The 12,061-nt window shown below is 37.4% G+C and overlaps 2 protein-coding genes across 2 annotated transcripts; both read right to left on the reverse strand.

The window, feature by feature from the left end:
• Positions 1-4,273: 4,273 nt before the first annotated feature.
• LOC121793804 lies at positions 4,274-5,640 on the reverse strand. The gene is made up of 2 exons (XM_042191839.1): positions 5,223-5,640; positions 4,274-4,544 (listed from the first exon to the last, which is right to left on the reverse strand). Exons 1-2 carry the CDS (start codon positions 5,498-5,500, stop codon positions 4,505-4,507), a joined length of 318 nt encoding a protein of 105 aa, XP_042047773.1. The 5' UTR covers positions 5,501-5,640; the 3' UTR covers positions 4,274-4,504.
• Positions 5,641-8,484: 2,844 nt separating this feature from the next.
• LOC121795188 (transcription factor BHLH094-like) lies at positions 8,485-11,493 on the reverse strand. Its single transcript, XM_042193649.1, has 6 exons — positions 10,939-11,493; positions 10,361-10,552; positions 10,151-10,216; positions 9,436-9,504; positions 9,204-9,269; positions 8,485-8,975 (listed from the first exon to the last, which is right to left on the reverse strand). Exons 1-6 carry the CDS (start codon positions 11,197-11,199, stop codon positions 8,847-8,849), a joined length of 783 nt encoding a protein of 260 aa, XP_042049583.1. The 5' UTR covers positions 11,200-11,493; the 3' UTR covers positions 8,485-8,846.
• Positions 11,494-12,061: the final 568 nt, after the last annotated feature.

Here is a 12,061-nt window from a genome sequence, read left to right on the forward strand (position 1 = left end):
CCCTTGTCCCCCTATAACCGGAGATGGACCCCACACATCAGAGTGGACTAGAGAAAACAATGAATCAACTCGGGTGTTATTGGATTTATAAGAGTGTCTATGACTTTTGGCCAACACACAAGTTTCACAATACATTTCTTGACTAAATTTAGGAAAGAGAATTTTTAAATAACCCGAGGATGGATGTCCTAAACGGCGATGCCAGAGCCAAGCTTCCCTCTCGGACGATCCACGAGTAAGCAAGACAGTTCCCTGTTGATCTATCTCGTCCACATAATACAACCCGTTCCTTTCAGTGCCACGTCCAATAATTACCCCTGTTCTGATATCCTGCAAAAGGCAAAAGTTGGGTTGCATCAGGAGAGTACAGTTTAACTCTTTTGTCACATGGCTAATTGATAATAATTTGTGTGACATGGAAGGAACATATAAACAGTTGGATAAAGTCAAAGCAGGCGAAATTCTGACAGTTCCTGCTCCTTCCACAGAAGTACATTCTCCACTGGCCGTTTGGATATGAGTTTTTGGTGCCCTATGCATGTTAGAAATATCAGCAATATCATAAGTAATCGTATCGGTGGCTCCACAGTCAAAAATCCATTTGTCAATTTTATTTCCGGAGGAGGCTGATAGGGCGTAAGCTGTGGGCAGATGTTCGAGGACCTGAAATCTATTTTCACAAGATATATGGGCTGTTTGGGGATATCTTGAAGTTTTAGGATTAGGTTTGGCATTTTTCGAGATTCTGGGGTCGATTTGGGAATTTTTAAGAGTTGAGGGTTGTTTCTGCGGTTTTCCAAGGTCATGGGGGTGAATTTGTGTAATATTTTTGATGTGGGGTTTCTGGGGTAATAAATTAGAAGTTTGAGGATTAGAGATTAAATCTCTAACCCTAAAAGTACCTCCGTCTAGGTTTACCGCCTCCACATCCGGCTCGGCCTCTCCTCTGGCGATTGACGCTGTCCCGACCACCGCTCCCTCCGTTCCGTTCCGGTTGGTAGTAGCGGCGGCGGCAGGGATTCCTTCACCTCCGGCCACGGCTGCAGCTGCCCGACCCCCTTTGAATGGCGTCGGAGATGAGTGGTGCTTTGATTTTCTTTCTTGCCACCATTCCGGGTAGCCGTGTAACTCGAAGCACGTCTCTCGTGTGTGCTTTCGCTTCCCATAGTGAGTGCACAACATTTTCGACTTGTCTTCCTCCGGTCGTCTGCTCCAATTTCCGCCATTCTCGCCGCTTCGTTGAGGGGGGTTGCGGTGTGCTGCCGGGGTTTTCCACGGCTGGGTTACTGCCAACCCGGCCCCAATCCCCTGTGTGCCGGAGTCTCCGATCTGTAGGACTGCGGATCTGGCGTCTTCTCGCCGGAGGGCAGCATATGCGGCCTCCACTGAGGGAAGTGGTTCTTGCCTCAATATCTCTTTCTTTATGCCTTCATATTTGCCGCTTATGGCTACGAGCAATTGGAACAGCCTTTGTTCTTGTTTCTCTTGGTTGTAAATCTCAATGTCTTCGGTGTATTTCATCCGATTTGGTTGTCTCCTATCAATGGAGATCCATAGATCATTCAACGTCGTCCATATATCCTCCAGGGATTCTTCCTTCTGTTTTAACGTTATTGCCTTTGCTTACAGGTCGTACACTTGAATCTTGTCTCCTCCGCTTGAATATGTGATCTCCAAACTCGTCCATATATCTTTCGCCGTTGGATACTGAGTCAGACGGCTGACTAATTTTTGTTCGACATTTTGGATCAACCACGTAAAAACACAGTGGTCTGCCTGCTGCCATCTCTCGAAGGCTTGTCGGTCCTTGCGGGGGGAATTGGAACTCCCGTGAGGTGAGATATCAATCCCCTTCCGCTGACTGCCGCCTTCATGACGACGGCCCATGTGGAGTAGTTTTCGCCGTTTAGTTTTTCTCCGATAACTAACGGTGATGAATCGATTCTGTGGGGTTCAAATTTTTGGTTTGGTGAGGCATCCGTGGTAACTATTTCTCTCTGGCTGTGCGCAATACTTGTGCGCATGAATTCGGCAAACATTCGAGCAAATTGCTCTGTTTCCGATGGCTTTGGTGGTTCATTGCTTTCTGACATGGTTTGGGGTTTTGGCAGGATCTGCCGGGTTTTAGTCGAAGGGTTCGGGATTGGTCCGAGACAGTGATGAGACTACTCTGAGTCTCACCCCTGCTCTGATACCATCTTCAAATGGATATCGGGCATGGTTAGGAAAAATAGAGAAGAATAAGTGTTTATTGTATATTCCTTGATGATCATGTTCTACATATGCTTCCCCTTTTTATAGGTGTCATACAATATTCATATATGGAATACTATTAATGCTATCAATCTACTCCTCTAATTCTATTCCATGATTTCTGCAGTATCATTGGTGATTGATACTCCTCAATCTTCCCTTGTTTAGCATAATTGATACTCCTCAATCTTCCCTTGTTTAACAACCTAGACTTTTTTAATTGAAATTTTTTGCCTTGTCGAAGAAAGTAAACCCAAGTTATTTTTTTGGTTCAAGGATAGGGCATTGTAATACCCAATAGTTCTAATACAGCTCTTACACTGAGCATATATGCTCCTGAGTTATATTTAGTCACTAATTCAATTGTCATATTATTGTCTTTACAAGGAAAGGGCATTGCCTTGTACATATGCTCATACACTAAGTATAGCTCATACACTAAGCACATATGCTCATAAGTTACTACATATCACTATTTCAATTGTCATATTATAGCTTTTCACAATAATATTTCCAAACACACGTTCTCACGCCAACGTAAGTCCATCATATATTGCTCATAATTCAGTCTACACCGCTATGTGTAACCCAACAGCTACTCCCAAGCTGTGTCAAACAATATCCCTCCCGATGCTGCACAATCGGAATCGTATATTACAGCCCTATCACAATTTAATTTACACGATCCATGCAGGGGCAACATGCCTGATTGTATCAGTTTGACTAGCTTTAACTTATTAGTTGAGACCAATCTCGTCCAGGCTCTATATTATGCAACCGTAGCATACTGCGATACAAGTGATCCATGGCAAACTAAATTCTTGTTCTTATATAACCTCTAACTCATATTAAAAGTAGTGCTCCAAACATATTTCATCAATAATATCATAGCATATCAAATTATCCACCAATCAATAATTCAGGGTCATCGCAAAAAGAATGATTTTAATTTACCTCGAGGGGCAATAGATTCTCATACTTTAATCGCTGTCGGGATTCAGCAATTCTTATTTATCCTTCAAAATCGAGATAGATTTAAAATTGATGGAATTGGGGCAAAATAATCGTCGTATTTAATTTTGGATCTTATCACTCGCTCATTTCATTTGGGCCCGCTTGGCTGGCCTATATTGGTGCAAATAGGGTTGAGTCTTAGCCCAAGCTATTCAATACATATGTGATGGTATTCATCTTTTTATTTTAATTTTTTATAACTGGATAATTTTTTATAAATCATTCTTGAGTTCACAAAAATAATTGCCACATAGTTATGCCAATAATTCTAATAAGATTTTTCCGTTTAATGGATATTCAGATGATAGGGCGATGTTCAAACGAGGAAAAGTTTACGGTGGATACCTAGGCACAAGAGACGAGGAAGGGAGTGGAATAGAACATGAAATTATAAGCTCCCAAGCAGTGGGAGGGGCCAAGGTTCTTATCAATACTCAATTAATCATGTCAAGATAGAGTCTGTGGTTTGAGACGAGTTTGGAGAATCTGAAATAACTTTAGCAATTTCGAAGGGACTAAAGCCTGATGACCAACACAGCACAAAAGAATCTGATGAAAAAGACTAACCCCAACAAATCAAGCTACTTTAATTGGTGGATTCGCTTTATGTATTATTTTAAACACTTGCCGATTATTGTCATTAAATTAAATAATTAAAATTGATTATAGGAAAATTCTTATATCCGAGCTTTCCTTTTGATTAAATTCTGATTCCATACTTCACTTTTATTTTTGTTTCAGAATAATGAGCCGTTGTATCTACAGTGCATGGTGGCTGCTACATGTAATAGTCTATCTTTCTTTATTTTAAGTGCACATTTTTGTAATGTTATACTGCTATAAAGTTGACTAACAAGGATATTAATTAGTACTACTTCATTAATTAGAATATAATTGGGATAAATTATTCTCAATTATAATATTTTGTTGGAAATTGCATAGCTAGTGTCAAATAAATATTTACAATAGAAATAATAAAAATCAAGCTCGGTAAAAAACAACCTTCTTACATGCATCCGCGAAAATTTGCATAATCATCATTAGAGAAATCTACAATTACACCAACACTGTAAAATTCAGGACAAATAAATGCTCTCAAACAAACTTAGCCCACATATATAAACTTAATTCTGTAAATAAAACTCAAATATTTCCTACCTAATTGAAACAAAAACAAAATCTAATCCAAACGAGCTCGATTTTTTTTAAGTTCCTGAGATTTATTTAACCTTCAGCCTTAAGCATGGCCTGGTGGTCGGTGAGATTTGCCAGCTCCTCTGTTATTGCAAAGAAAAGTCTAATTAAATTTGTTATGTCAGAACAAAAACATTTAAAAACAATTGAGGAGGATAATATTCACATGTAAATCTAATTAAGTTTTCTTGCATATGACTTGATGATATTACACGTGTACTCCATTTAGCTTTTGATTATGAAGTTTAAAAGAAATTAAACAAAAATTACTCCATATACTAATTCATATGATGAGTATTTATATCGAATTATAACGCTATCATACTATAATCTCTTATAAAGCCATATTGTACTTAATTTTGGGAAAGTGTTTAGCCCAACAATAAAGGAGGGAGTAAAAAAAGAGAGCAAAAAAAAGGCAACATTAAAAGTTTGAATTTACCCTCAAAAGTGGGGGAAATTAAAAACAAAAATGTTTGTATAAAGTGATGATAATGTTAGTAAGCTTTTCTTTTTCGTCTGCTTTATTTTCTATATAACTAATTAGATGACAAAACAAAGTACACATTTTTTTATCTATCATAACCTCGAAAATTGCTATAGGTCATGCAAGCTCCACCTTTTTAGAGATAGTACGTAGCCAAAATTGAGTTATATAATAAATAAAATTACTAACTAACTTTGGTAGTTTTATAAGTTATCACAATTAATTAATTTTGGAAATATAACAATATTTGATGCAGAATTGATTATGAACAAACCTGTTATGGATGGGGTCAGGACCATTAGGAACTCTCCTTTTGCTCATGTAGTTAAGCTCCAACTTTGAAAGATTTCTATGCTTCTTTTTCACCATATTCATAGCTTCAACAAACTCATTCTTCATATATCCAGAAGCTTCTTTTTTTATAACTAGCATCTCGAAAGCCCTAATTCTTGGTTCGTGGTGGCGATGATGATGATGAGCCTCAATGATCAAGAATCGAAGAAATCCGAGTAAAAGAACTAATCGAAGACTGGCTTTCAAGAAATCCCTCATCTCCAGTTTCAAAATCTGGGAGAAGAAAATGTGTGAGAATTAATGGAAAATAAGAAGGAATGATTGGAGATGTAAGAATGTGTGGGAGATGATGATAAGGGGAAGGTGTTTTTGTTTGGGTTTTGAAGTGCATGGCTAGGGTGGTTTGGTTCTTTATAGGCTGGAGTGCTTCTGTTTGCTTTATTGATTCTAGAGAGAGAATGGGATTTTCGAAAATTAATGAGGATTCTAATCTTATCTTTTGTAAATTTCACCCTTAATAATGCCTAATGGCATTTGTAGGTATGATATGGCGAAGTTATAAATTAATTACAAACGTAGCCTTTTTGCAAATGTTATTAATGTAGGATTTAATGAATTTTAATTTTTTTGGTTGAAGAAGTGACAATTTTATTTTAATTTTTAAGTTGAAGAAGTGACAGTTTTAGTTATCTGGAAATTCAAAGTCCAGCAATTTTAATTTTCTCTTTCGTCTCTCACAAAGAGTGAGAAAGAAAAGCATGCTTTATTTTGTGTACTGACGATTTGTTTGAAGGCTGAAGCTCTCTTTTCTTTTTCCTTTTTATAAAGATCTTGACTGAACATGCAAATATACCAACCTTCAAATAAAAAGAGCACAACCTCATTAATAAACAGAAACAAGCTCAAATTAATTAAGGATATAGTCTAGTGGCATCAAACTCGTTCAAATTTAAGATTTTTAAATGACTACTTATTATCTATGTAGAGAATAATTGTACTACAAGATATGATTAACAACTTTAGAGTTTCTTGTGGCCATGGACCCATGGTCCACCTCTCTATACAAGAACCACTCTTAGTTGGAAAATGATCGTTTGATCATCTGAAATTAATGGACAACAGAATATATTGGAAAGTGACAAAAATTAATCTGGATTCTTTGCTGCAGACAAAAGATGGTTTTATCATGTATATATGCACCAAGTTAACCAAAAATTAAACAAATCTGGGTGTCCGAGAATCAAATAATACTCCCTACTTTGTACTGTACTATATAACTGTAACGGCTTCATTTGCAAGTTTAACGACGCTATTAAAAAAGTTAATAGTTTTGGCATCTCAGTTTTTCAGTATTTTAACTACTATATCTGATGTGTATATTCTTTCTTCGTATTAACGATACATGTCAAATCAAATCTATAAAATAAAAGGATAATCAAATTATACATGGTGGTAGACTCACAACTCGAAAGTAGGTACGTGTAAGCAAATCGATTATCAATCTAGAAAGAATGTGCAAGTAATTGGCCTAATATCTGAGTGTAATTAACAAATGGGGTTGAAAGAATCAAAACGTAAAGTCTTGTCGTCTTTACATATTCGTACAAGTGTGATTACTGTCCGAGTTTCCCATGATTCTGTTGTTACTAAAGAAAGAATAATTCGGACATATATTTGAAAGTGAAGAATCTGAGGCTGTTGATTTACTGTGTAAGAAAATAGCATGGATTTTGGAGAGGATGCTTAACTTTGTCGCACAAGCTTCTGTGTTTGCCAATTGGATAAGTTCAAGTACACTTGTTGAAAGAATATAAGTCTGTATCTACAAAAAATACTTATGATGACGGATGACACGAGTTTTACTGGTTTCTTCATGAATATGTAAACTAAGGGTTGGTTCGATTTGCAAGATTATGTCATAGTATGATTAAATACGTCTTATGTTTGGTTCATGGGATTGAATATCACAATTTAATTTTAGATGGATAATTATATGATAATGAGTCATAATCACTCCTCAAATTAAAATAATCTCACAACTTAATTATAGATAGATAATCATACTATAATGAGTCATAGCAAACGAAATGGTACCTAATAGGGTTATTTTGGCTAGCTTAATAATGTGGCAGAGAGAAAATGGTACTAGAATCCTCAACCAAAGACACAATTAGGTGTGTGAATATAAAGGATAGAGAGAGAATGGAAGGGAAGGGTGAAATGAGTGATCCTCCTATCAATCTTGGAGCCAAGAATATAGCAAAGGATATCATCATCATATCATTGTGTCCTAATTCTTGACTAGAACAATATATTTTTATCATATCAAACATGCACCTTGTTTCATTTTGGCAAGATACAAACCCTTTTTTTTTTGTTTTCATGTCCCATCTCTCTGGTTGATCCATGGAGGAAAACACGTCGACATCGCCTCGACGTATCAGAAGGCCGGACAGGTACGACCGGGTGGGCACGTTGGAGGTGGAGGATCAAGCTCATACAACAACCTCAACAGAATCTGAGCTTCGAACCTTGTTCCATGATCTCAACGTGCAGATGCGGTCTGCATGCAATGTCATAGATTGGGATCGCATATTCATGACAGCCTTAGCCACAATCTCATTAGTATTAGTTGTGTTTGCATTCTTCCCTTACCTTCAAACTCAGATTGTGACAGACCAGGAATTCCAGCATCTCTTTGTCCTGAAATCTTTAACGATCTCCGAGTTTCAGGCTGCCCCGGATAGGGTGACCGGGAAATGTGATGTTAGGTTCAACATCAGCAATCTTGGTGAGAGAAGCATCTACCACGAGACGTCTGTGATGTCGATTTTCTTGGACCATGAGCTGCTGTGGGTGTCTAGGACGGGCGACTTCTTCATAAGTGTTGGTGATTACATGTTGTTCAATGTCACCATAAACACGACCGCGATCTCTGTCCCTGCCTCCTTCGTCCCAACGGCTCTCATTGAGAGCCGCTCGTTTCATAAGCCCCTCCTGTTCAAGATCAAGTATGATGGGATGGTCCGGGAGGGCCTGGCCGCGTGGTACGAGGAGAGGACTCATGTGTATGTGGTTTGTGGTTGGGTTGAGATGCAGTTCATCAATGAATCCACCATTAGGGGAGGGCCAGCAAATTGCACTTTAGAAAATAGTTAGGATTTTTTTTTGTGTTTTTGTTTCCTAGATTGCAGGAAGGATAAAAAGCAGAGAAACAGATGGTGTGTGCTTGTTTCTGGATATATATGTAACTTATTTTTATTCAACGAAACAATAGACTTTGTCACACCCCAGTTTTTAATGGCAATGACAGATAAATACAACAAGAAGAATTTCAAAGTTGGGAACAGGGCATTTTACAATATCATTGATACTCTGTGAAATATGAATCTTATCTGCCTGACATAAATGGGGAGGAGCTCTTCTATAGGAGACCGACGTCAGGCATGGATTGTTAGGATACAATCTTCAGTAACAACGCGCTTAAACACATCTACACCTGATTATATGAACTGAGATATATCAGATTTAAGAAAATATGTATACTGCTGCAGTCTCTGAGGAAGAAGCACAGCTTTTCAATGCTCTTATTCATGGAGTGTTCTCATGATGATCGTTCAAAACCGCCACCAATCTGCATATGCAGCCATTCTGGTGAAGAACCCCTACCGTATTCCCTCGTATTTTGAGAAACATATGCCATGCCAGAACTATCAAATGATTGCTGAGAGAACTGTCGAATGAAAACAGGTAAAATTGTCATCTCACACCATAGACATTTCTGTATCCGGTGACTATAAAACATGCAAAGATATTGTACTGACAATTAGACATATTCTCTGTATCAACCATTATTTCTGAAACGTTTTCCAGGGAGGATCAATCATCTTTCAGAATAAATGTTCAAGAAATGAAGTTGATATATTTTCAAGAAAGTAGGTGATTGGTTTAAAGCACTTACATCTTTTGAAGGGTATCCATCAATTCCCACTCTTGCATTGACTGCTTCAAGCTTCATTGACAGAAACTGTGACACATATAATGATTAATTAGATAATATTCCAAGTGGACCGGTCACGGTATGCGGTACAGCACAAAAAGATCACGCAGACCCCCACGGCCCCCTCCCACCACCACCACCACTCATCACACTGCCCACACAAGAAGGAATCGAGAGAGAGACAGCAATCTACCTCAACCTGGCGTTGTAATGATTGGATATAGTTAATAATCTCATCGAGCACTAGTGCTTTGCCTATAACCTGAAACCATAAAATACTGTCATATACTACAAGTTTTTTATAAAAGAAAAAATAAGTATCAAATTTCAGGATGATTTGCCCATAAAACAGAAAAAAAAGAGAAAATACAAATTGAATGCTGAACTATATACACAACAGAAATCAACAAATAGTCACATAACAATCAAAATGAGAGACTGAATAGATTAATAGATAAAAGAAAGAATGCATAAGTCAGCATTAAACTCTTAAGACTTAAGGCACGGAGATGGTTAATAGCTGAAGAAAACACTAATTTGTTGAAAAAAAATGTACAGATCATTGGGCATCAAGTAGTGTAACTAACTTATTCGGCAAAAAAGATGAGCAATGAAAGAGTCCAATATATAAAGAGATACAGCTGCAGGAATTATGCATAAATATTAGTATCCGTCATACTAAAAGCTTTCCGGTACAAGCTTCAACAATGATCAAAGCCCTCAGCGTCTTTTTACTAAGCCTAATTCCTCGAAAGCTGAGAAACCTCTTTGCTAACATATCTAGTATATATTTCAATGTAATTAACAAGAAAAAGAATAGGCTTGTGTTTCATAACTACAGTTCCATATAAGTTCAAGGGAAACTAATTTCTATGAGATAATGGAGTCCAACAGTTATTGGTACTTACTTTATTACAGCCAGGAACTAAATCTTGAAGAATTCTCATCCTCTCACTAATCTTTTCTCTCCTAGCCTGCAAACAAGATGGTGAAAATAAGAAAAGTAACTTAGTTACCATTCATCATCTACTACTTATTCATCAAGGCTAACAAACCAACATGTAGACTTGTTTTGTTCTTCCCCGAAACCTCAAAAAGATTCAAAGAAACACTTTTACCCTTTCAGCTAAACTGTGGCTGTCAGTAGCTTGACCTCTTCTTGCTCGTACATGGATGTAGTCTTGCTTTGATGGATCAGCTGGCTTTGCAAGTGCTTCTGACGCCTTAGTCGAGTTCCCTTCCCCTTCGGTTTTAGTTTCACGAGCACCATTAGATCCAACGGCCTTCATTCTCTTCTTATCTGCTTCACTCTGCTCCATTCCAACAACAATTTACCAACTTATAACTTCAACAAAATGAATTAATATCTCCCTATACACTTTCCACACCATTAATCTCCAACAATCAAATGACGCATAAAATTGAACCCCCCTCCACACCCACAGAAGCACATATATACTAACTCATACTATAAAATTCCTTATGAAACAGATCATACAAGGGGTTAATCACAATACAATCAACTGTTCAAGCTGGCAAACAGCATTATCGCACACATTGAATTTGCATAACAACACAATTATCAATATCCAAACCAACAGGTAAAAAACATAATTGTAAAGACGGTTACGCACAAATGAATTTGATATTAATCACCAAAATTAAGTCAATTTGTTACTTTAAAAAAGAGATTTACCATAACATTGGTGTTGTTATTATTGGTAGTATTATTGCTGTTGCTAGTGGAAGAAGCTCCTCCCTTGACAGAATCATCATCTTCGCGGCGCTTCCTGGAATTGGGATTCGGCGGACTATGATTCGATCTCTGGTCCATCAGCATCGGATCCAAGCCCAATCCATACGACGTCGCAGCGGCATTCATCTGAAAACCCGGCCAGATCTCGGCAAAGTTATAAGCCCCGCCTTCATTCATCATAGCCGCCCCTTGTGGATCCATTGAATCGAATTGCGCCGATCACGGCGAGTGGCGTAGGAGCATGAATGTATAGACACAGAAAGGTGTGTGTGTTTTGTAAATTGTAACTATGTACAGATGGGAAAGGAAGGAGAAATAGAGTGGATCTTGTTTCCTTGAACGAGTGCAGCAGATTGTTGGGAGAGAACTGTAGCCAGTAGCGTACAATGGCTACTAGCAGTAGTGATTCTCAAATCTAGAGAGAGAGAGAGAGAGAGTGAGGAGACCTTGGGAGTTGAAAAGAAGTGACTTTGAGTGAGCTTTCCTCGGAGCCTCCAGCGCTTCATGTCTTTAAGCCTTACCTTCTTTTCTACTCTACAACCGGCTCACCTGCACCTGCCGCTAACTACTATACTATTTACTTTACTTTTATTTATCTATTTATTAATTTTCGAAGGCAACACTTCTACTCATTTTTTCTATTTTCTTTTTTCATTATAATACATTTCAAATAATCATTGCAAAATGCCACTATAGTGAGATTATGCTACGTTGAGTGTTAGTTTTACCGAATTAAGTTGTAAGACATTTTCACAAAGACATTTACACAAATCGTTGCTTGCAATATTATGCGTCACTAATTCATTAGGATTTAGGACATCCTATGATTTGAGCTTCCCTTATAAATTCTACAAATATTGGTATATAAGCAACAATAATTGAATAGTTTACGTGTCAAGGATTTTTTTAATCATATGATAATATGGATGAAAAATGTATACTAAATAATTAGTAAATAATAATAATAATATTAATATATTTATGATGATATAAATAAATAAAAAAGGAAATTTTGAGTTAGTTCAGGATTATTGTTTCGTTTATTTTTGAAGTTATATACGCC

Source organism: Salvia splendens, chromosome 3 (assembly GCF_004379255.2).
Source record: "Salvia splendens isolate huo1 chromosome 3, SspV2, whole genome shotgun sequence".
Taxonomy (NCBI): Eukaryota; Viridiplantae; Streptophyta; class Magnoliopsida; order Lamiales; family Lamiaceae; genus Salvia; species Salvia splendens.

Excerpts from the sequence above, each read along its gene's own strand:
- LOC121793804 (XM_042191839.1), bottom strand. The coding sequence starts at position 5,500 with ATGAGGGATTTCTTGAAAGCCAGTCTTCGATTAGTTCTTTTACTCGGA. Across the intron at positions 4,545-5,222 it reads CCTGACCCCATCCATAACAG|AGGAGCTGGCAAATCTCACC; the intron begins GTTTGTTCATAA and ends TTGCAATAACAG.
- LOC121795188 (XM_042193649.1), bottom strand. The coding sequence starts at position 11,199 with ATGGATCCACAAGGGGCGGCTATGATGAATGAAGGCGGGGCTTATAAC. Across the intron at positions 10,553-10,938 it reads ATAACAACACCAATGTTATG|AGTGAAGCAGATAAGAAGAG; the intron begins GTAAATCTCTTT and ends GGAATGGAGCAG. Across the intron at positions 9,505-10,150 it reads TAGTTCCTGGCTGTAATAAA|GTTATAGGCAAAGCACTAGT; the intron begins GTAAGTACCAAT and ends TTATGGTTTCAG.